General features: G+C 44.2%; 1 protein-coding gene and 1 non-coding gene across 4 annotated transcripts in view; one reads left to right on the top strand and one right to left on the bottom strand.

Moving 5' to 3' along the window:
• The first annotated feature begins 660 nt into the window (after positions 1-660).
• On the top strand, positions 661-767 carry LOC122438984. Its single transcript, XR_006268728.1, has one exon. It is a non-coding gene; the product is annotated as a U6 spliceosomal RNA (small nuclear RNA).
• Positions 768-16,080: 15,313 nt separating this feature from the next.
• The window catches only part of TMEM209 (transmembrane protein 209), a 28,857-nt gene continuing 22,697 nt past the window's right edge, over positions 16,081-22,240 (bottom strand). For 2 of the 3 annotated variants that reach the window (XM_043463715.1, XM_043463714.1), the window contains exons 14-15: positions 21,593-21,666; positions 16,081-18,048 (exon numbers count right to left, since the gene is read on the bottom strand). In XM_043463715.1, the coding sequence (XP_043319650.1) occupies positions 17,994-18,048; positions 21,593-21,666 (129 nt within the window). In that variant the 3' untranslated portion in view covers positions 16,081-17,993. The remainder of the gene's footprint in view (positions 18,049-21,592; positions 21,667-22,240) is intronic. The other variant, XM_043463716.1, reaches the window with a different exon arrangement.

Below are 22,240 nucleotides of genomic sequence, written 5' to 3' on the forward strand. Positions count from 1 at the left end.
AGTGACCTTATTCAGTGATAGGGTCTTTACGAGATAAATTAAAATAAAATCATTAAGATGGGTCCTACCTAATCCAACATGACTGGCGTGTTTAGAAAAAGGGGAAATTTGCACACACACACACACACACACAGACACACAGGACAGCATGTGAATGGGAAGGCAGAAACAGGTGATACATCTGCAATCTAAGGAACACCACAGCTAGGAGAGAGGTATGAATCCCGTCAAATCTTGATCCAGAACGGGTAGCCTCCAGAGCTATGGGACAATTTCTGTTGAAGTCAGCAGGTTTGAGGTATCTTGTTATGACTGACCTACAGAACTACTTCCATGGGGGCACTGTAGAGGCTTTGTGTAGAGACTTAGGTGTTATTGTTCTTAATGTTTCTGTACTTTTTGTTTTTTACAAGATTATCTTTTTTTTGGAGCAGTTTAAGGTTTACAGCAAAACAGAGAAAGGTACAGAGATTTTCCATGTACTCCCTGCCGCTACACAGCCACAGCTTCTTCCACTATTAACGTCAACCACCAGAGGGGTATGTTTGTTGCAAAGGATGACACATCATAAGCAGGCATAATCCAGTTTTCCTTAGGGTTTACTCTTGCACATTCTACGTATTTTATTAATACTTTTTAAAATTAAAGATACATATTACAGTGCTTGCTTCAGCAGCACATATACTAAAATTGGAATGATGCTGAGAATATTAGCATGGCCCCTGCTCAAGGATGACATGCAAATTTGTGAAGCATTTCATATTTAAAAAAAAGAGAGTGATACATGTTACATGTATCTACCATCACAGTATCATACTGAATAATGTCACTGCCCTAAAAATCTTTTGTGTATTACCAATTCACCTCCCCTCCCCTCATCCCCTGGCAACCACTGATATTTTCACTGTCTACATGGTTTTGCTTTTTCCAGAATGTCATAGTTGGGGTAATGTAGCCTTTTCAGTATGTAGCCTTTTCAGATTGGCTTCTTTCACTAGGTTTCCTCCATGTCTTTTCATAGTTTGATGGCTCATTTAAGTGCTGAATAATACTCCTCTATCTGGATATACTACAGTTTATCATTATGTTTTTTCTTAAAAAAATTTTTTTTCAACACCAACTCAGGGCTGAGTAGTAGGTATAAGACAAATTCGAGTAGTAAGCATAAGAGTATTCTCTATACTTTATCTTAAAGGATTAAAAAAGAAGACTCAGTGTCTTTTTACTGGCATGGGTGGCGCTGAGCCTTGGGTCATGTGATTTCCGCCTGTGGAGGGACAAGCCAGCAGCTGAGTGGGTTCTGACGCCCTGGGTGCACCTGGACCCAGCTGGCCAGGCCCTGGGGGATTAGTTACATGAGCTTTAAACCAAACGTGACTTTGAGTCTCACGATTCTATTTGGAATGTGATCTTCTGGACCTTGCTTTCCTCCTCTCTGAAATGAGAAAAACTGCCCTCCAAAGGTTGTGAGACCCTAGCCCAAGAAGAAAAAAAAAAAAGTGACCTGTAAAGTGCCAGTGTCAGCAGGCATCTGATTAGATTCTTCCTGGGTGGTCGATGCCATACTTTACAGCCTGGGAGGAGCTCTGGTCCCAGCCTCGGGAGCTGCACCATCCACCCAGCTGCCGTCCCCCTAGCCCCATTCCCACCTCAAGCCCTGGCTGACCTCATGAGGCTCTCTCTCCGGGGTTTGCTTCTCGTGTTTCAGGAGGCAAGCTCTTCCTCACCACCACTTCTTCCCACCGCGGTCAGGCCACCCCAACCTCTGTAGCTCAAGCTGCTCCCTGGGAGGATGACTGACAGTCAGTTCCTTCAGAAAGGGCACGAGTGGCCGAGACGCTGACAACCTCCAGTTTGTGGTGTCCTACCAGTCAAAGGGGGCAAAGCTTCCAGGGCTGAAGAAAGGAGTCTGAGGGGCAGCGAGGTGAGAGGGCGAAGCTGGCCAAGCAGCGCAAGGCTGCAGTATGTCCTTCAGTGGGGAGATGTCCCCCAAACTGCCGCATCATATACATCCCTTTGGGGAGAGAAGAGCCCAGCCCCTTCCTCACAGTAGCACTTCCAAGAGCAGCCTAAGCCTCAGCCTGAGTTTCAATCCTGCCTTCTTCCTGCTCCCTTAGTCTCTTATTCCCAGGGATAAGGTGGGGCATCAGGTTCGTCAGCCATTGCTGGGGCCAGGGGTGGGGGCATGGGAGTTTTTGGGCGGCCTTCCAGTCTCAAAATTCAGGCTTCCTGTCAGTGGTTCCTCAAAAAAAGGGAAAGTCAGCATGAACCACCAACACTCCTTCCCGATCCTGCCTCGATGGTCACCGCTGGGAAGACTGCTCTATCTTTCCTTCACAGATTTAGCTGTAAGTTCCCCCAATGACAGCAGGATGGCCTCCAGAAGAGGCCTGGGAAATCCTGGACTTGGACTTGAGGGAAGAATTCACCCCTTTTCTTGTCTTTTCAACCAGTGTTATCGACTCCCTGCTTTTTAAGACTTTTCCACATTTCTTCCCTGGGAGCCCTCTTGTGGTGCTGTCAGCCCTTCCCAAAGACACCATGTTGGAATTGTGGACCTGGAACAGGGCATAGAGGAGGGCTGGGGTGGGGTGGGGGCAGTGGGATGCAGGAAGCAGATGATACTTTAGATATAAGCTGTTTGGGACCACAGCTTATCTTTGGGTAAACTTTGATCCTAAAGTGTTGCAGTCACTCACTTTTCCCCAGGAGGGAAGTCAAACCCAGATGGTGCCATCCATTTCCCTCACACTCTGGCAAGGTCATTGGAAGGGCCAGCTGGCAGCTTTCTTGTTACTGTAACTATTTAACTCCTTAAAGTTCTACTGATTAAAGTCCTTAAATTTCAAGATGTCAGATAGAAGCCAAGTAATAGAGCCTTTCTGGTTTCCTTTTCATGAGATCAGGATTGGGAGAGGACTCGGACAGAACAGAGGATGGAGACGCTGTTGGCTAGGTGCCCTGGAGTTCGTTGTCCATAGGGCTTGGTGAGCCGTGAATGACTTTCACAGCTCCTCCCTGCAGGGAGTGTTGTCAGTCTCTATTTTCCACAAAGCGCTCATAGTAGTTCTGTATGACTTTGGGCTTCACAGGCTTCAGTTAAAATCTGACTCGGTTAAGAAACCTGCCCAAGGCCACTTAGCTGGTAAGCAGGGGAGTTGGAGCTCTGAATGCAAAACCTAAATGCTTTTGCTATAACATGAGTTAATCTCCAGCTGAAACTGAAGTTCCAATACTTTGACCACCTGGTGCAAAGAGCTGACTCATTGGAAAAGACCCTGATGCTGGGAAGGATTGAAGGCAGGAGGAGAGGGGACAACAGAGGATGAGATGGTTGGATGGCATCAATCACTGACTCAATGGACAAGAGTTTGAGCAAGCTTGGGGAGATGGTGAAGGACAGGGAAACCTGACGTGCTGTAGTCCATGGGGTCACAGAATCAGACACAACTAAGTGACTGAACAACAACAGACTGGGGAGAGGGAGGCTAAGAGCCTGTTAAGACATTTTACCCTGAAAACCTCGAATTCCTCCTGCTCCCCCGGAGGGTTGCCTGGCATATAATCCTGGAGAGAGGCACTGAGGCTGTGCTGCACGCTCCCCCAAATCCTGCTGCCTGGGGTCTAATGGTGGGGTGCAGCTTCAGGTCCTACTCCCTGCAGAAGAGCTCCAGGCAGCCCACCAGCAGTGGGTGCACTGAACCCGGCTCTCAACCCAGGACATGCTGGCTAAGGACAGCCACCTGCTGCCCTGCCCCAGCTGCACCCACATCTGCTCTAGGTCTGTCAGGAGTTGCCTCCTCTCCAACATTCATCTAATGAAGAGGGTGTGGGGGTGCAGACCAAGGGGCTGAGGGGACAGCCTCAGGGAAGAGGACCCCCACGGCCTCTTAAGAGTCTCTCTGCCCTCTTTTTATTTCATAAACAGTTTAGTACCAGCTGTGTACACAGTCCCACATTAGACACACATGCCACACCACAGAAAAGCTATATACCACACCACACACACCTCTCCACACACACCACATGAAATACATACCCCCCTGCAAATCCCAGATATACTAGGGCCCTAGATATACTAGGACCATTCACCCCTGTCCCAGCCTCTAATCCAAGCCACATACCACACCACACACACCTCTCCACATATACCACACAAAATACACAGCACACACACACCACATATACTAGGGCACGCACATGCACACACACACCCCAAATATACCAGGGACACACCACCCCAAATATACCAGGGACACACACCCCAAATACACCGGGGGCGCACACACACACCTCAAATATAGCAAGGACCGACACACATGCACACACACACACCAAATATACCAGGGAGACAGACAGCCCGCCCCGCCCCCCCCCCCAGCCATTCACCCCTGTCCTGGCCTCTAGGCGACGTTGGGGAGTTGGCCGCCCACGCGGTGACGCAGGAGGCAGCAGCACGAGGCCGCTCGCTCTGTCTTTGGAAAGAAAGCGCGTCACTGCCTGGAGCGGCGGGCCTGTTGTTCCCTCCCAAGCAATGCCTTGGGAGGGCCTCTTACCTCAGAGCCGAGATGTATTGATCTCATTTTGCAGACAGAGAAAATGGAGGCGGGGAACGTGAGCGGAAGGTGAAAGCAGTTTCAGAAGCCCCAGCCTCAGAACGGTCCATGCCTCCGCGAGGGACGCAGGAGGAGGGAGGGGACACGCAGGGCCGCGTGCGGGGCCAAGCCCCAGACAGAGGCCGGCAGGCCTGGCCGGCCCTCACCTGCGGGGGCCAGAGACGTGTGGCCTCCTCCTCCTGGCGCCCGCCCCACCCCCAACTCTCCTCAGCAAGGGCAGAGAAGCTTCTGGCAGCAGAGGGGCGAGCATCAGTGACCAGGCCAGGGTGTGAAGAACTCCCTGGTCCTCGAGGAGACATTGGCACGGCTGTGGGCAGGCTAACATCTGGCGCGTGGCAGCCGGGTGACCTCCTGGATCAGGGTGGAGCTGATGCTAGAATAACTCCAGGGCCCAGGAGTGGGGAGAGGCCCCTGCAGACCTTCCTCCCTCCCCCTGGAGGGCAGAGTTCGGGGACAGAAGCGCTCCAGGGCCCCCGGGCAGAGCTGGGCGTCCTGCGGCTTCAGAGGTACGCTCGGCCCTGCGTTTCTGAACAGCCCCTCCCCGTGGGCTCCCTGTCACCCCCGGCCTCGGCCCTTTGCTCTCCCCAACTTTGATGAACCCCAGAGAAGCAGAGCCCAGCGGGGAGGGGCCATCGGCTCTGAAAAGAGAATTCTAGAAACAGGGCCACAGGACGTTCATCTTCCGGGGCTGTGGGGACCAGGGAACCCATGCGATGAGGGACCTGGTGGCATGGGGAGCCACTCACAGCTCTCCAGCCTCCGGGGAAGAGCAATTGTAGGGTTTCTTTACCACAACTCCCCAGGGTGCCAGAAACCTAGTGGACACAGGCCTAGGAGTCATGGGGAGGCAGGGACTGCCTGTGGTGGTGTGACCGTGACTGCCAGCACCTCAGGGTTCGTTAGACCTGGACACTCTCTCCTTCACCCACGGGGTGCAGGTTCTGTCCTTCGGGCCAGAGTGGCGCTGGGAGGGAGCCTGGGGGGACTTCTGCCTCCCTCGAGCTCTTCAGAAACCCTAAGTCCTCAGAGTGTGGGGGGGAAGGGGGCGCGGGGGAGGGACATCAGGCCTGCTCACTAGGAGGGTGTCTGAGGCCAGTGAGGAGGCCCAGAGGCAGAGATGCCTGTGGACTCTGGATCCCAGCCCGGAGCCAGCTCAGACCCCAGGCTCCAGGCCCCACCTCGCTAGGCCCGCAGGAAGCCTGGCACCTCTGCGGGAGCCTGCTGGGCTGCCTGCCACCACGTCTGCACCCGGGAGAGCCCCCAGCCTGCACACGCTGCTCTGGAGACTGGATGCGTGACTCAGTCCCTGCTTTGCTAATCACTCCGCTCTCCTCTCTCGCGTCTCGCACAGCCTTCCTTCCCCTGGAGAAAAGCGTGCCCATCTGACAACTCGCGCGCCTGCTCTCCGTGACGCATTCATCTGTCCTTGCCCCTGCTTCTGCTCTGCGCAGCCCCCACGCTGCCCTCCCCAGCTTGCTGTCTCCTGCTCCAGCCTCCACCAGGATGACTGTCTGTGTGCCCATACCTCACCCCGGCCAGTGTCTGTCAGGGTGAACCCTCTGCTGTGTCAGGCAGCCCTCCTGTAACCTCTCTGCCCACTTAGAGGGGCACAGAACCACCACCAGGAGGTATCTGAGGAGGGAGCGTGGGAACGCAGTCGCCAAGCTCTTCCTTCTCAGGCCAGCCACTCAGCCTTTCCATGACCAGCAGTACCTCCCCTAAAGGGAATCAAGAACAAGGTGACTTTCTGGTTGTTTTTTCTCTGCTTTGACCAGAGCCTGGAAGAGGAGTCTAGCCCAAGAAAGCAATGGGAAGTCCCAAGACTGTCCAGGGTGCCTCTGACCTGACACCGCAGAGCCTGCCTGATGGGAAAAATGACCCTTCCTGCAGTGCAGTCAGGGCGCCCACGGGGCACAGTGTAGGGGTCAGACTGCTAGAGTGGCTCTGGTACCAGCACCCAACCACATCCCAGACACTCACAGATCCTCTCTGAAAGTGAAAGTAGTGAAAAGTCAGACTCTTTGCAACTCTATGGACAGTCTATTGAATTCTCCAGGCCAGATCACTGGAGTGGGTAGCCTTTCCCTTCTCCAGGGGATCTTCCCAACCCAGGGATTGAACCCAGGTCTCCTGCGTGGCAGGCAGATTCTTTACCAACTGAGCTATAAGGGAAGCCCCAAGATCCTCTCTGGGCTTCTGTAAAATCAAACAGTCCAACTGTTTGATTCCCAAGGCCATTTCTATGTTTTCAGAGCCATGACAAAGAAAAAAAAAAAAGCTCCCCTAAAAGTTGAAGCAGGCTGAAAAGCCAACATTACTTGCCTGTGGGTTTCATGATATATAACAACTCCTTTCTTTTTTTAAAGACTAAATGACTTCACAGGCCTGTGACCTGGGTAGTCATACAGAACCCCACACTTTGAACGGCCCTGTGTTGGGTTTAATGCTCTGTTGTGGCTGTCTTAAAAGTCTTGATAAGTTTTGTACAAGGGCCCCACATTTTTATTTTACAATGGATCCTGCAATTGTGATGCTAATGCTGGCTACAAATACTTAGAATGTTGGTCAAGGAGAACTATGGACAAGTCTGAAGTGTTTTTTGTTTTATAGTATTGTGGCATCTGGAATACAGAAATGTTGGACATTTCCTCATTTTCAGTTCCCTGGGGAAGGCAGAGAGGGTGAGGCAATTAAGGAAGCACTTGATGAGAGTTAAATTGTTCAAGGGGACCAGGAGTTCTGTATCCACAGTTACTGTTCTTGGAGTTAGGTGCAGCCAGGGCTCTGGAGATTGATTCAGACATCTCCTGCAGGGAAAGACTACTGCTGTTGCCTGATACCCATTATCTGCTTCTTCTGAAGTGCTAGGATTATTAGCTGGTCATGCAGAACAAAAAAAAAAAACCAAAAACTTTCCCCAGTTTCTTTTGCAGTTAGTTATGTTTGTGTGACTTTTTTTTTTTTTGGCCATGCCATGCAGCATATGGGATCTTAGTTTCCCAACGAGAGATTAAACCTGTGCCCCTTGTATTGGAAACACAGAGTCCCAACCACTGGGCCACCAAGGAAGTCCTGTCCATGTGATTAAGTGCTGTTCAGTGGGATGTGTGTGCCACCACCCCATTGGTATGTGTTCTTCTGTAACATCACAGATAAGTTTGAAACTTTTAGACTAGGATCTGAAGAAAAAACACATGCTATTAGTTGTTATCATTTCACAGTAGAAATTTATTTAGGAGCGAATTGATAAATGTGTGTGCTCAGTTGCTCAGTCATGTCTAAATCTTTTCAACTCCATGGACTGTAGCCCGCCAGACTCCTCTGTCCATGGGGTTTCCCAGACAAGACGGAGTGGGTTGCCATTTCCTACTCCAGGGGATCTTCCTGACCCAGGGATCCAACTTGCATCTCCTTCATTGGCAGGCAGATTCTTTACTGTTACCACTGTGCCACCTGGGAAGCCTAATTGATACATAGATGCCCTTTAGTGTATAGTTCCTCAAACAGGAAGATGAGACTGGCATTCCATCTCTAAGGGGGTGCGAATGGAGGGAGCAGATAATAAGTAAAATCTCAGGTATATGCAATGAAGAACTGAGCAGGTGGGGTATGAGGATGGTAAGTGCCAGGGATGTCATTTCAAAGGTAACATGAAAGGGTCTGAGGAGGTGATTTTTGAGGAGAGGGCTTAGTGAAGACAGGGAGGAGCTGTTACAGATAGCTGGGGTAAGAACATTTGGGGGAAAGGGATATAGTCAAATTGTTCTGGCAAAAGTGGAAGTCTCTTGAGATTCAGACTTGTATTTCCAACTATCGGTTGTCATCTCCTTCTCGATGTCCCAATAGCATCTCAAACTCAACATGTTTAAAATTTCTCTTCTGCTCCAAACCAGTTCCTCTTCCTCTGTTTCTGTTAGTGCTACTATCTTCATATCATAACAACCTAAACTGAAATGTTGGCATTGTGTGCACCAGGTTACCAAGTTGTGACCATTTTTCTTCTACAAATGCTCTCCAGTCTTTTCTGCCACCCCTGGCATCCAGGCCCTGGATTACTGCAGCAGCCTCCTCACAGGTCTCCATGCCTGTAACTGCTCCAGCTTCAGAGGAGCCTGGTGGGCTACAGTCCATGCGGTTACAAAAGTTGGACACAATTTAGTGACTAAACTACCACCTCCAAGTGTCTTACGGAGTCGACGTACTATAATTTATAAGACCATCTATCACTGACATTTGATGGGTTTTGTTATAGTCGAGCTATTAATAGACTAGAAAGCTATTTCAAAGTAAAAAGAAATCTTAAGGCTTCTATTCCTAGCACCTAGCTAACTGCTTCAATCAGCATTTGTTGGATGGATGGATAAACAAATGCACACAGTGAACATCCTTAGACATAACTTTTTTTCTGTTGAATATTTTCCCAGCCAAAGAGTGCTAAAAGAGCATTAACATCTTATATAAAATATTTTAATATAAAATTAACATTTTGGGGGGCTTCGCACATTGTGAAGTGAAAGTATTAGTTGCTCAGTCATGTCCAACTCTTTGCGACCCCATGGACTATAGCCCGCCAGGCTCCTCTATCCTTGGGATTTTCCAGGCAAGAATACTAGAGTGGGTTGCCATTCCCTTCTCCAGGGGATCTTCCTGACCCAGGTCTCCTGCATTGCAGGCAGATTCTTTACCGTTTGAGCTATCTGGGAAGCCCTTGCACATTGTGGCAGACTGTATTTTTCAAAAATGGTCACACCGATATATGTCCCATCCCACATGCTATGATGTGGGATATTGCTCCATTGAGAGGTGGAATCTATGTTCTCACCCTTTGAACTGTTCATTTTTTTATACCTGTGTTGATTAACAGAATCAATTCAATTCAGTTGTTCAGTCGTGTCAGACTCTTTGCGACCCCATGGACTGCAGCATGCCAGGCTTCCCTGTCCATCACCAGCTCCTGGAGCCTACTCAAACTCATGTTTATCACATTGGTGATGCCATCCAACCATCTCATCAACAGAATACAGTGGAAGAAACATGGAACTTTCAAGCCCAGGTTATAAAAGGTAATAGGCTTTGTCTCTATCTCCCCCTCTTTCTTAAGACACTTGCTCTTGGAATTCAGCCACTATGTTATAAGGAAGCCCAAGCCACATGTAGAGTCCACATGTGGGCCTTGTGCCCGCACTCCCAATGATGTCCCCAGTCAATACCCAGAATCAACCACTGAACGTGGGAGTGAACAGCCTTCAGATGATTCAGTCATCCAGCCCCACACACTGTGGAGAAGAGAGAAGCCATCCCCATTGTACCCTATCTGAATTCCTGATCCACAGAGAGAGATACCAATGATTATTGTTTGGGGACAATTTGTTATGCAGCAGAAGTGGCTGAAACACACAGTTAGTCCCATGTTGTGTTCTGAAAGATTTGTAGTAATTTGCAGGTTCACCACAACCTCATGAGCCCTGGTATGTGGCCTCTTTGTGGGCATTGACCTCAAAGTCTGCAAATCTCATCTCTGTTTCTCATCTGTAAGCTCCTTGAGGGGATACATCACTGCATTTTTATTCTTAGTTCTTAGCAGGCACTTGGTAAATGTTTATCCATTTGTACATTTGTTAGAAGTATACATAACTAGGGTATGCATTGTCCTGTCCACAGAGTCTGACTGTGTAGTAGACTGAAGCTATCTTTGTTTCCTCATTAGAGAAAGCAGATTCTAGAGAAGTGGCTCAGAGAACACATGCTCTAGTCCAATTACACACAAGCTTAGAGGAAACTATGCGGTGTGTCAGGGAATGGGCTAATGGTATCCACTCTGATAATGGATCGGAGTGTTCCCAGCCCTTACAGCTGCTCCTAATACGGCTCCAGCTGTAAGGGCCTGCACGATGCCACCAATTTTGCTTTCTAGTGAGAAACTACCAGCAGATACATATCTAGATGGTATTTCTCCCACCGCCATGCCTCCTCTTTACTACTGAATCAATTTTCATAGAGCCCAGCACAAAGGAATGCATGAAAATGTAGAGCAGGCCCTCTGCCTTTCCTTCTACAAGTTTAGATCCACTGCCAGTTGCCAGCTTCTTGCTTCCTCTCTTCTCTGCCACATTTCCACTCTCCAGCCAGAGAGCTCTCTGTATGTCCTCTCCCTTTGAAACTGTTCAGTTGTACCTATGTTGATCAACAGAACGCAGTGGAAGAAACACAGAACTTTCAAGCCCAGGTTGTAAAAAGTAATATGCTCTGCCTCTACCTGCTCCCTTTTTTCTCAGGATACTTGCCCTTGGAATTCAGCCACTATGTTATGAGGAAGCCCAGGTCACATGTAGAGGCCACGTGTGGGCCTTCTGCCTGCTTTCCCAATGATGGTCTTTAGCATAGAAAGCACACTTATAAAAAATTCCAGTCAAAAAAATAAATGATTGCTTTTCAAGTGAATTCTGTCTACTTAACCCAATTATTAATTCAACAAATATTTACTGAACACCTGACATGCACCTGCCCTCAAGAACGATAAGGAAGTCACAGTCTAACAGAAGCTTATCATTCATAGGAGTTCTGTCCAATCAAGAGACTTGCAGTTTTCCTTGGGTACTTGTTCTAGCATAGCCCCACTATTACAGGTGCCAGGTCAGGGTCAAGAGGGCAAGTCAGCCTGGGGTTGGTTGAGTGGAGAGGTAGGATGTGTGGGAAAATAAGAGTTGTGAGGTGGGAAATAGAGGAGAGTGAAAAAAACTGGATTAAAACTCAACATTCAAAAAACTAAGATCATGTCATCCGATCCCATCACTTCATGGCAAATAGATGGGGAAACAATGGAAACTGACAGACTATTTTCTTGGGCTCCAAAATCACTGTGGACGGTGATTGCAGTCATGAAATTAAAAGATGTTTGCTCCTTGGAAGAAAAGCAGTGACAGACCTAGACAGTGTATGAAAAAGCAGAGACATTACTTTGCCTACAAATGTCTGTATAGTCAAAGTTATGATTTTTCCAGTAGTCATGTATGGATATGAGAGCTGGAAATGAGCTCTTTGGCGAATATAAGCACCAAAGAATTGATGCTTTTGAACTGTGGTGCTGGAGAAAACTCTTGAGAGTCCCTTGGACAGCACAGAGATCAAACCAATCAATCCTAAAGGAAATCAACCCTGAATATTCACTGGAAGGACTGATGATGAAGCCAAAGCTCCAGTACTTTGGCCACCTGATGCTCATTAGAAAAGACCCTGATGCTGGGAAAGATTGAAGGCAGGAGAAGGGAATGAGATGGTTGGATGGCATCACTGACTCAGTGGACGTGAGTTTGAGCGAACTCCGGGAGATGGTGATAGACTGGGAAGCCAGGTGTGCTGGAGTCCCTGGGGTCGCAGAGAGTCAGACACGACTGAGTGACTGAACAACAATGAGTTAGGAAAAAGTAGCAACTTAGATACAGTAGTTTAAATGAAAAATCATTTCTCTGGCTACACAGAAAAACACCTAGTGTTTTATTGAAGAGACACTGTATGTTAGGATGTGGACTTTGCCTCCAGGTTCTAGCCAAGGCACTTGGTCTAAGTGGAGTCTAACCACCACTTTAAGGCAGTGAACTCCAGGAATTCTCAAGATGGCATAAAAAAACTTTAAAGAATTCATGCAGAGCACTTAACTGGAAGCAGAGCATTGTACTGAATTTATTTTTAATGTTGGTTAACTAACTTGAGATGGAAGCTGTAAAACACCTTTTCAAACCACCAGGTTTGGGGACTGATGGCTTTAGTACAGACTCCCTTCTGCCAAGTCTCACTTTGACAAGTTAACGGGACTACTCCTCTGCCCCTCAGGGTGTCCAGTGGATGATACCCTCCCCATTAGGAACAAAAGGGGTCTTTCTTTGGAGTTGCAGCTCAGCCAGTTAATGCCTGTATTCCTGGCCAAAACTATCACAGAGCTCCTGGTTCCAGTCTACACACCATGTATTTGAGGAAGAATCATGCCTGGCTTTGGCTTCTGAAAAAACAAATTTTGCCCCCAACAGAGCAGATCACCACCTTCTGACTTTCTTCCTGTGGGATGCAGTTCATGAAAGCAGAGTCTGATTCAGGGTTGTTATTTTTTCCTTCTAGTTTAGAAATGGTAAAGGAGGGAGACAGTGTTTTTTCTTGGTAGACCAGAAAGCCCAGTCTTCAAGATACAAGGGCATTACTGTCTCTGATTGGGGAATGGCCAGGTCTGGGGTCGGGGAAGCAAATAGGGAGCAGGAGGCAGATACAGCTGGGGTAGGACAGTAGGGTTGGGTGTGAGTGTGTCAAGGTATGAAGATCTATATACATCTCAGCACAGTCCAGGAATGATAGGGTTGCTTTACAATGCCAAAACAGCCATTTCCTAGTTTTATATTAATGTTATTCTGAAGACTTTTTCATTAAAAAAAAAAGTACTTATTTGGCCATGTCAGGTCTTAGTTGAGGAATGCAGGATCTTCGATCTTCATTGCAGTATGTGGGATCTAGTGCCCTGACCAGGCATTGAACTCGGACTCCCTGCATTGGGAGCACAGAGTCTCAGCCACTGGACCACCAGGGAAATCCCCTGAAAGACTTTTAAAGTCCGTTTTTTCCCTTACCCTAAAGTACACTGATTATTTTCATTCAGCTTCTCAGTGATCACTCGGTATGAATATCTTTCTTATGCCCAGAAATCAGTGTAAAAGGTTAACTGCCCTGCCCCAACAGTGACAGAGTTCAGTCCTCCCAAGTCTCAGCTGGTTCAAGCCAGTGGCTCTTCTAGCCAGATGGACTGTGGAATATTCAATTTGCTTTGGGGGCATGAAAGGATTTAGTTATAACTTTACCTTTCATCCTTAGCAGTGCCTGAGATTGTTTGCATGTTGACTTTGCTGTGGAATATCTCTGGGGTCACTGCTGTCCTGGGTAAACAGGATTCTGGGCACACATGAGGTTGTTCTCTATACCTATCCTGCCGTATTGGACTCTTCTTCCTAAGGCTGACTGAGGTGCCACCCTCCATAGAATCCATAACCTATTCCCCGGGCCAGTGCAGTTCATTCGGTGTGGAAATGGAATTACTGATGACCATTCAGGGATCAAATTAGAGACGTGGCTCAGAGCTAATGCCTAACAATCCTGCAGTCTCAGCAGAAAGCCACTGGCATACACAGTGAGACGCGGCAATGTCACTGGGGCCTAAGAAGCACAGGTGCTGATTGTGCAAACTGCGCTCACTCCAAGCGGCCAGACAACCACCTGTTCCCCCCGCCCCCTCCCAGATCCTTCCCAAAAGGCTTGTTGCTGGAGATCCCAGCCCTCTGCTGCTTGGCCCTATCTATAACCTGGGGAGTGCTGTGGCTGAAGACACCTGGGCAGATGGCTGGGCCGCTGACCTCTCCCAGCTCCTCACAGTGGACCCTGTAGCATCTGGGCCAGTGTGCTGCTGTTAAGTGCAACGGCCTCACACCAGATCATTAAGGAAGATTCCCCAAGAGTACACGGAATTGGCTGTGTGTTTTCCTAACGCCTACACTTTTTAGGCAGTGTCCCCTCTACAGCTCTTCAGGCCTGAGAAATGTTTCCTCCTTCTTAGTGTTACAGGCTTCCTTGGTGGATGAAATGGCAAGAGTCCACCTGTAATTCAGGAGACCCTGGGTTTGATCCAGGAAGATCCCTTGGAAAAGAAAATGACAACCCACTCCAGTATTCTTGCCTGGAGAATTCCATGGACAGTAGAGCCTAGCAAGCTACAGTCTGGCTGCAAAAGGAAAGCCAGTGCTCCTTGCTGCTCAAAAGATATCCTTTGAAAAGAACTCAAGCCTTTCCCAAAAGGTAGCTTTCAGTTCAGTTCAGTCGCTCAGTTGTGTCGACTCTTTGCGACCCCATGAATTGCAGCACGCCAGGCCTCCCTGTCCATCACCAACTCCCGGACTTTACTCGAACTCATTTCCATCGAGTCGGTGATGCCATCCAGCCATCTCATCCTCTGTCGTCCTTCTCCTCCTGCCCCCTTCCTTCCCAGCATCAGGGTCTTTTCCAGTGAGTCAACTCTTTGCATGAGGTGGCTGAAGTATTGCTTTAGCCATCGTCAAACTCGGCCTGAACAGCAGCACGGCTCAGACCAGTGGAACACTGGATGAGACAAGCTACGAGAACCCACCAAGACTAAAAGTCACTTCTGGATTCACTCATATAGCTGCTGAGTGCCAAAAAAGGGGGAAAGACCTAATCACTTTGGAGGAGAAATTAATGCCAGCTGCAGCGGTCAGGATCAACTCCCCCAAAAAGTAGGTTTAATTAAAGCAAAGTCTCAAGGGAAGGGCAGAGGGGGAGGGGACATCCCCAGAGATCAGAAGAGCAGGAGGTACATGTGCAGAGAGCTCAGCAAGGAGCAGCCTACATTGGCTAAAGCCAAGGATCCAGGTGGATAAGGCTAGCCTGGGGCCACACTGTGGAGGGCTTTAAATGTCAGGCCAAGGAATTTACCAGAACAAAACTGATCAAACAGGTGTTTTAGGAAAATGAATTTGAGGAGGACATGCAGGATGAATTGGAAAATCTGGAAGCATGGCAACAATTAGGAAGCTGTGAGATTAATTAGGCTGTTGTAGTAGTCCTATGTGAGTTGATAAGGATATAAATGAGCATAGTGGCAGCAGAGATGGAAAGGGACAGCTGCAAGAGACATTGTTAAGAAAGAATGGATGAGATTGCTGCCTGATTGGACTGGGGACCCAGGGAGCTCAAGGAATCAAGATGAAAGCAGAGTTTTTGAGTGTGGGCGACTAGTAGGACAATGAACAGAGAAAGGGATATGAGAAGAGGGAGCTGTTTCAGTACATATGAATTCAGTGCCACACATGAAGAATGTGCAGGATATCCAAGTGGAAATGTCTGACAGGTCACAGGAAATTTAACACTAGAGCTCAGGAGAGACAGTTATGGTTGGTGATGAACTTGGGAATCAAGTGCAGAGTAAGTCATAGAATGAATGAGACCTTTAAGGAAAAGCATAAACAGTGAGACAGAGAACCAAAGCCTGACCTTTAAGGAATGCCCTCATTCAAAGGATTTATATATATATTACAAAGCTGAGTTTAGAAGTGCCAACTATATATATGCTGCTTGTCTTCACCATTGAAATATCAGCTTTAAGTGTGTATCTGTTTGAGAAAGCCAAGCAACACAGTATTATGTCACAGTAGGAACTAAATTATAAACACCTAAACATGCTTCTAAAACAAATCTGGCTGAAGAAAAGGCTGATATTCATAAAGAAGAAAGAATGATACAGTGAACATAATCTAGAAGATTAAGTGTATTTGACCCCATAAGGATGAGTCAAGTGAAGAAAAATTTGTGAGAAATATACTATAAATAACATTAGAGAAAATATTATTTACTCAGAAGTACCAAAAAAATTAACATTTGCAATGCAGTATCTTCTTGAAGTATGAATTCAAACTAATTCATTAAAGTATTTTTAATAAAAGCTATAATAAGTATATGTTGGCCGAGACATTTGTGAAGACAAATTAAAATATGAAAGCTACCCAGAGTATAGTAACCCATACCACCCTTAGTAGGCAAACAAAATCTTTCCTTTTTTAACGTGTACCATTAGACTTTATGTGAAATACTTACTATATATTGCATTTTTGACACATAAACTTTAATATAAGAAATGACACATTATCTTTTATTTTTTATAATTGTGAAGTAGATACACGAAGTTTTGAAATGGTAGGCTTAGACTGTAACATGTTCTTATATTTAACATGTTTAATTGGTATTTTATCCTAACAAACAAACTTAGCACATATCAAAAGCAGTTATAAGACAGAAACCTCCTCTTTTTGGACTGACTTTTTTCCTTCTGACTTTTTAAAAGCAGGAAAAAGATTTACAAATTATACAAAAGCAGCAGCATATATAACACCGGCATGGGAGTTTTTGAGAAGATACTGGTTTTCCAGGTAAAGCAGTCTCTAATAATATGTCAACCCAGAAAACATATACAGATGCTAGCTAGCCTTAGATATACTACTTATACATTTAAAAAAATAGATGGAGAGTCAAGGAAAACTTACAAACTTGGTAATTTCCTACTCTCCAGATATTTTGAACACATCTAAGAAATTTAAACAGATAAGATAGCATATGATCTTAAAGAACGGAACTCAATATTAGGGAACAGTGAAACTGAGTTATTAAAACCAAGGCAATTGTTTTCTTGATGTCTTCAGCCTCTTGACTAAGACCTAAATAGTTTAATTCTATCAGCTAAATTTAACCCAAGTTGACTTTTTATTTTTCTATTTAGTTTATGGTCTTTTATTCATATCAAGTCTTTGATGTAATTTTACACTCACAGCACATTACAATTCAGACAAGGTGTGTTTCAAGTGCTTAACAGCCTTATGTGGCTGCTGGAATTGAACAGCTCAGGTGTAAAGAGACATAAAAAGATGCACGTGCAAGTGTGATTTCAAACCACTTCTTGGTGATAAGAAGCTAAGTTGAAAGGTACCGGGAGAGAGAACAGAGGGCCTGGGGGACTTGGGTGGTGGTGGTGGTGGGAATGGAAAGGGGATGGGGAGGGATAATCCCTTGGGAAAGTAACATTTAGGCAGAACTTATAAGGGTACTGAGGAGGGTCAGAAAGACCAAGAGTGGGGCAGGAATGTCTCAAGCAGTGGGAGTGTGTGGGGGCCACTGAGAGGGCCAGTCTGGCTGGGGCACGGAAGGAGAGAGGTAAGGCAAGACTGGAGTGGAAAGGGCGAGGGCATCACCGAGACCATGTGGCATTTTTCAAACCATGTTCAAAAACTGTGAACTTCATAGACAGCTGACTTTTTAAACATTAATACCATCAAATCTCTTTCAGTAGTATTTTAAAAATACACATGAATTAACATTATTTAGAAGTTTATCTCATTTCTTTAAATCTGGGCCTTGGGCTGATTTGCCAAACACTGGGGAAATACAGACATTTTTGAAAAATGAGCAATTTGCTTGTTTCTTTTTAATTATTTATACTAAGTAACTCAACTGAAAAAACAATTTTGTGGGGAACAATCAGGTGAATGATTCTTATTTGATGGTTACAAGGAAGAAGGACTCGAATTAATTAAGGGGTAACTGCACTGTTTTTGCTCAACAAAAATCTGAAGGGTTGTGGTTTTTTCTGAAATGATAACAAATTGAAGGTAATTTTCTTGGTGTAGAATATGTTTCACACTAGCTATTTTTTGTGTACATCTAAAGAGTCTGTAACATGCACATAGTATCTTATATCAGAAGGAGCAGGGACTCAGATGCTTAGATTCAACTTCTGATTCAGTCAAATAAAAGTCCAAATATTTGGAATTAAATTATCCACTACTCTCCAAAAATCCACAAAATATTCACACCAGATAGGCCAAGATTAACTCTCCTAAAAAAAGAAGAAAAAAAAAATTAGTGAAATTGATTGCCAAGCATTTAAGGTCTTTTTTCCCCCCCAAATAACAGGAGTCTTTACAAGGAATACAAGTTTAATTGACATTCAGTGCTTTTCTGCAATCAGTTATGTTATACATGGTTTATCAGGTGAATTCTAGTAACAGTAATTACTTTCTTACCTGTGCTTAAAACCCAAATTTAGAACAGTTTATGGAGTGTTGAAAATTAATTTTTCAGTGGAACTCAAGAACTATTACAACAGATGGAGTTAACAGGACAATTTTAGCAAGTAAGTAAAAGTGTCAATTAAATTTTTTAAAATGGAGATTTAGAGGTGCTAGGCCTCTTAGAGAACTTTACATATTTGATTTCAATTAGGAGTTTTCTAATTATTTGGGATACTTCAGTAAATATGGGTATTACTAATATAGCTTAAATTAAGCCTTACTGCACATAATATAAAGAAAAATCTACTCCAGAGCATAATACAAAAATAATATTCAAAGTAAGAGGGAAGGAGAAGAGGGCCGCAAGAGAACAATGTCTCATCTAACAGGATGACAGTCAAAGGAGCACTACACAGCTCTACTATCTGGAGCTAGAAGAGTTTTAAGCAGTTGCTTTTGGGAGGTGGGCTTGGGGAATACTGGGAATGCCTTATTTCTGTCATGAAATTTTAGCACACTGTAACTTTTAAAATTATGAGTATGTATTAATTTTGATAAAAAATTTTTTTAAATGTACCAAAAATGCCCTTCAAAATTTCATCAACTGTGTTTTCTCATTTCTCCATATCCTCAACAACATGGCAAATGAGAAATTTCAGTATGATAGGGAAAAAACAAATTTTAATTTTGGCTTGCTTGTAAATGAGACTAAGCCTCTTTTCATGTTTATCAACCATCTGCACAACACTCTTCTATGAAAAAGTCTTTTGTTCATGTCTGACCATTTTCTGTATTTTTCTTTTCTAATTTACGTGCTCTTTATATATGATGGATATTAACTTAGCTTTGCTCTAAGCATTACAATTATTATGCCTTGTCTCAGTTTGTCACTTAGTTTCAAACTTCATTTATGGTGTCTTTTGCTAATCAGGACACTTTACTGTGCAGTCAATTCTGTCTAGATTTTTTTCCTTCTTGGGAGTAAAACATTCATCTCATTCCAGTAACTGCACAAATATGTGGCACTGAATTGATAATGTATTTGTATCAATCTGCTGTATTATGGGCATGATTCCAAGTGGACTATATTTGAGCCACTTGTTTATTTCCTTTATGATGCAGGAGGGCAGTTTTTAACATTTGGTTGTCCTACAATGTATTAAAAAGATCAATCATATTTTAAAAGCTAGTAGTTTCAGTTTTTTTCCCCTGGATTAAAAAAAATTCCAAATAAATAAAACAGATTAGTTTTAGTCTAAAATGTTTCACTTATGTTTCCACATATAAGGGGCTCAGTCAGAGAAGATAAGCACTTTAAGAACTGTATCAATTCTTTTGGGCCTCTGAGTAAATCACTGCCCCACTAAGTACTTTTAAAGATTTTACATTTGTATGTATTTGACAAACTACATATGGCACTCAACATAAGCTTGTATCAATTATTGATTTAGATTTTTAGAGGAAAAGATAAATTTTCAATTAAAATAAAAAATTCACTATTTAAAATACTGCTAAATTAATTCCCCACTTCAAAAAATAGCCTTCCAGAAACATTTTTAAATGAAAATTTACAAAACCACAGCACATTCCATCTTTCTAATATATGTATATCTATAACCAAATGCTGCTAGAAAATTTAGGAAAAAAAGTCTATTTATTAACACAGAAAAATATCCAAGCTATACCATAAGATTAAAAGGCAGCTCACAAGGTAATATGTTTGGGTACAATATATTTTTTAAACAAAATGAAAAATAAAAACAAAATCAACTTTCCCCATAAAGTAACTGGAAAAACATACACCTCAAACTGATAACCCAGTGGATACCTTGAAGGAGTGGCACTGAGAGCAAGCTGATCAGAGGGGAGTTTTCACTTTCTAGTTTATACACTGCTGTATTATTTAAATGTTTCTACATTGAGCATGCGTTATTTTTGTAATTAAAAAATAAAAAAGAACCATGGTAGCAGAGATGCCTGACAAAAACGAGTTTCTAATTTAATCTTTCTTACATTAAAAAAATACATGCTACAGGAAGCTGATAAATTTCTTAGAAAGCTGTTTATAAATCTCAGTTTATGTCCCCAAAATCTTTGCATCTAATATGTTTAATTAAAGACAGGAGTTTGTCTTTCTCCAGTGCAGTGCTGTCCAACAGAATATAATATATAACCTTAAAAACTAAACAGTAAAAAGAAACAAGTGAAAATAATTTTAATAATATATTTCATTTAACTCAGTATATCCAACATATTATTTCAACATGCAATCAATATACAAAATTATTAACGAGATATTTTACTTTATTATTTGATACTAGGTCTTTAAATTCTAGTCTACGTATTTCACACTGTAGTGCATGTCTACATGCTCAGTCATGTCTGACTCTTTGCAACCCTGTGGACTGTTGCCCTCCAGGCTCCTCTGTCCATGAAATTTCCCAGGTAAGAATACTGGAGTGGGTTGCCATCTCCTCCTCCAGGGGATCTTTTACATTGACAGCCCATCTCAACCTAGACTAGTCATGTTTCAAACACTCAATGCCACACACATGTGGCTGGTGGCTGCTGTGTCGGACAGTGCCGTTCTAGAACCTGCATTAAATAGGACACGTAAATAGAACTGAACAGAAACATGCAGATCAGAGCTGAACAGACTGATGCTTTCTATTCAGCTCTTCCCTTTTCATTTTTTTAGGCTCAGGTTACTTAGTGCAGGCAGAGATGCACTGAGAACCCAGATTCTCAGACTTCTAGCCCATGCATTACCAGATTTACCCAGCATTAGCTGGGGTCCATTTACTACACATACTGTTTTAAAGCACTGAAATTTCAAATCACCAAAATGACAAGACAGCAATTTTGAGTTTACTGTAACAGTATGTGAGCTTCATTACTCAATATTTAGAAGACACAAAGTAAATAGTTTCAACTGACCTTTTTTCCATTCCAATTAACAGTATTATGGAACGGGTGCTGAGTCAGTCTCTTTGGAAGTGTAAATATTTTGCAGAAGGCTCTGTGTCTGAAATGGGATAGCCTGAACAAACAGGACTCCAGCTGGTTTGTTTGTTTTTTTAATTTTAAAGTGGCGAGAGCTGGATATATCCGAATTGTCCCTCTGGGGGACACCACTGTAAAAGCCAATAATGTGGTTGAATTGCCTTTTTATTCATAGGGAAATGGAGGTTCCAAGAATTAATGGACTTGCTCAAGATGGCAGAACTGGTTAGTGTAAGTGCTGAGCCAATACTAGAAGCCATGTCTTGTATTGTTTAGTCCACAAATCTTTTCAGTATATGATGCTGCCTTCTGCAGAATCCGAACATAAGAAAAACTGTATAAAATAAGTACTTGTCAAATACCTACCCAAGCATTCCTGACTCTTTGGTTTTTATAATGTAGAGGAACATCAACAATGTATGAAACATATTATTTCGGCCCTGGAACAAAGGAAAAGACCCAGCAAGATTTAAACCAAACCAAAATAAAAATTCAGTCTGAGAGGTAAGTGCGGATCCTATCAATTTATATTCTACTAATTCAGAATTCCATGTAATTCAGGCTTTCATTCATTCATTAAATGAAGTGCCTACTTTTGTGCTATAAGTGGGACTTCTGTGGTGAATAAATCAGAGAGGATCCATGTAATCAAGGAGCTTAAAGTCTAGCAGAAGGAAAGGCAGACAGGAAACTCAGAACTAACATGTGATGAATGTTCTGAGAGAGGAGGAGGTGCAGGGTGCCATGGGAACAAATACATAAAAACCAGAGCAGTGAAGCAATGCCTCCCTGAGAAGAGATATTTTTAAGTTGAGACCTGAAAGATAAGCAGAAATAAACATACTGGGAAGTTCACACAAGGGGAGCAGCATTTAAGGACTGGATGCGAGATACTCTGAAGTCAGTACCCCTATATCCTACACACAAAACACTATCCCCAAAATTAACAGCTTAAACAAAAGTGTTGAGATTAAAAAACCTTTAATCACACTTTAAAATACATTATGGGGACTT

The sequence above is a fragment of the Cervus canadensis genome, chromosome 3, assembly GCF_019320065.1.
Source record: "Cervus canadensis isolate Bull #8, Minnesota chromosome 3, ASM1932006v1, whole genome shotgun sequence".
Classification (NCBI taxonomy): Eukaryota; Metazoa; Chordata; class Mammalia; order Artiodactyla; family Cervidae; genus Cervus; species Cervus canadensis.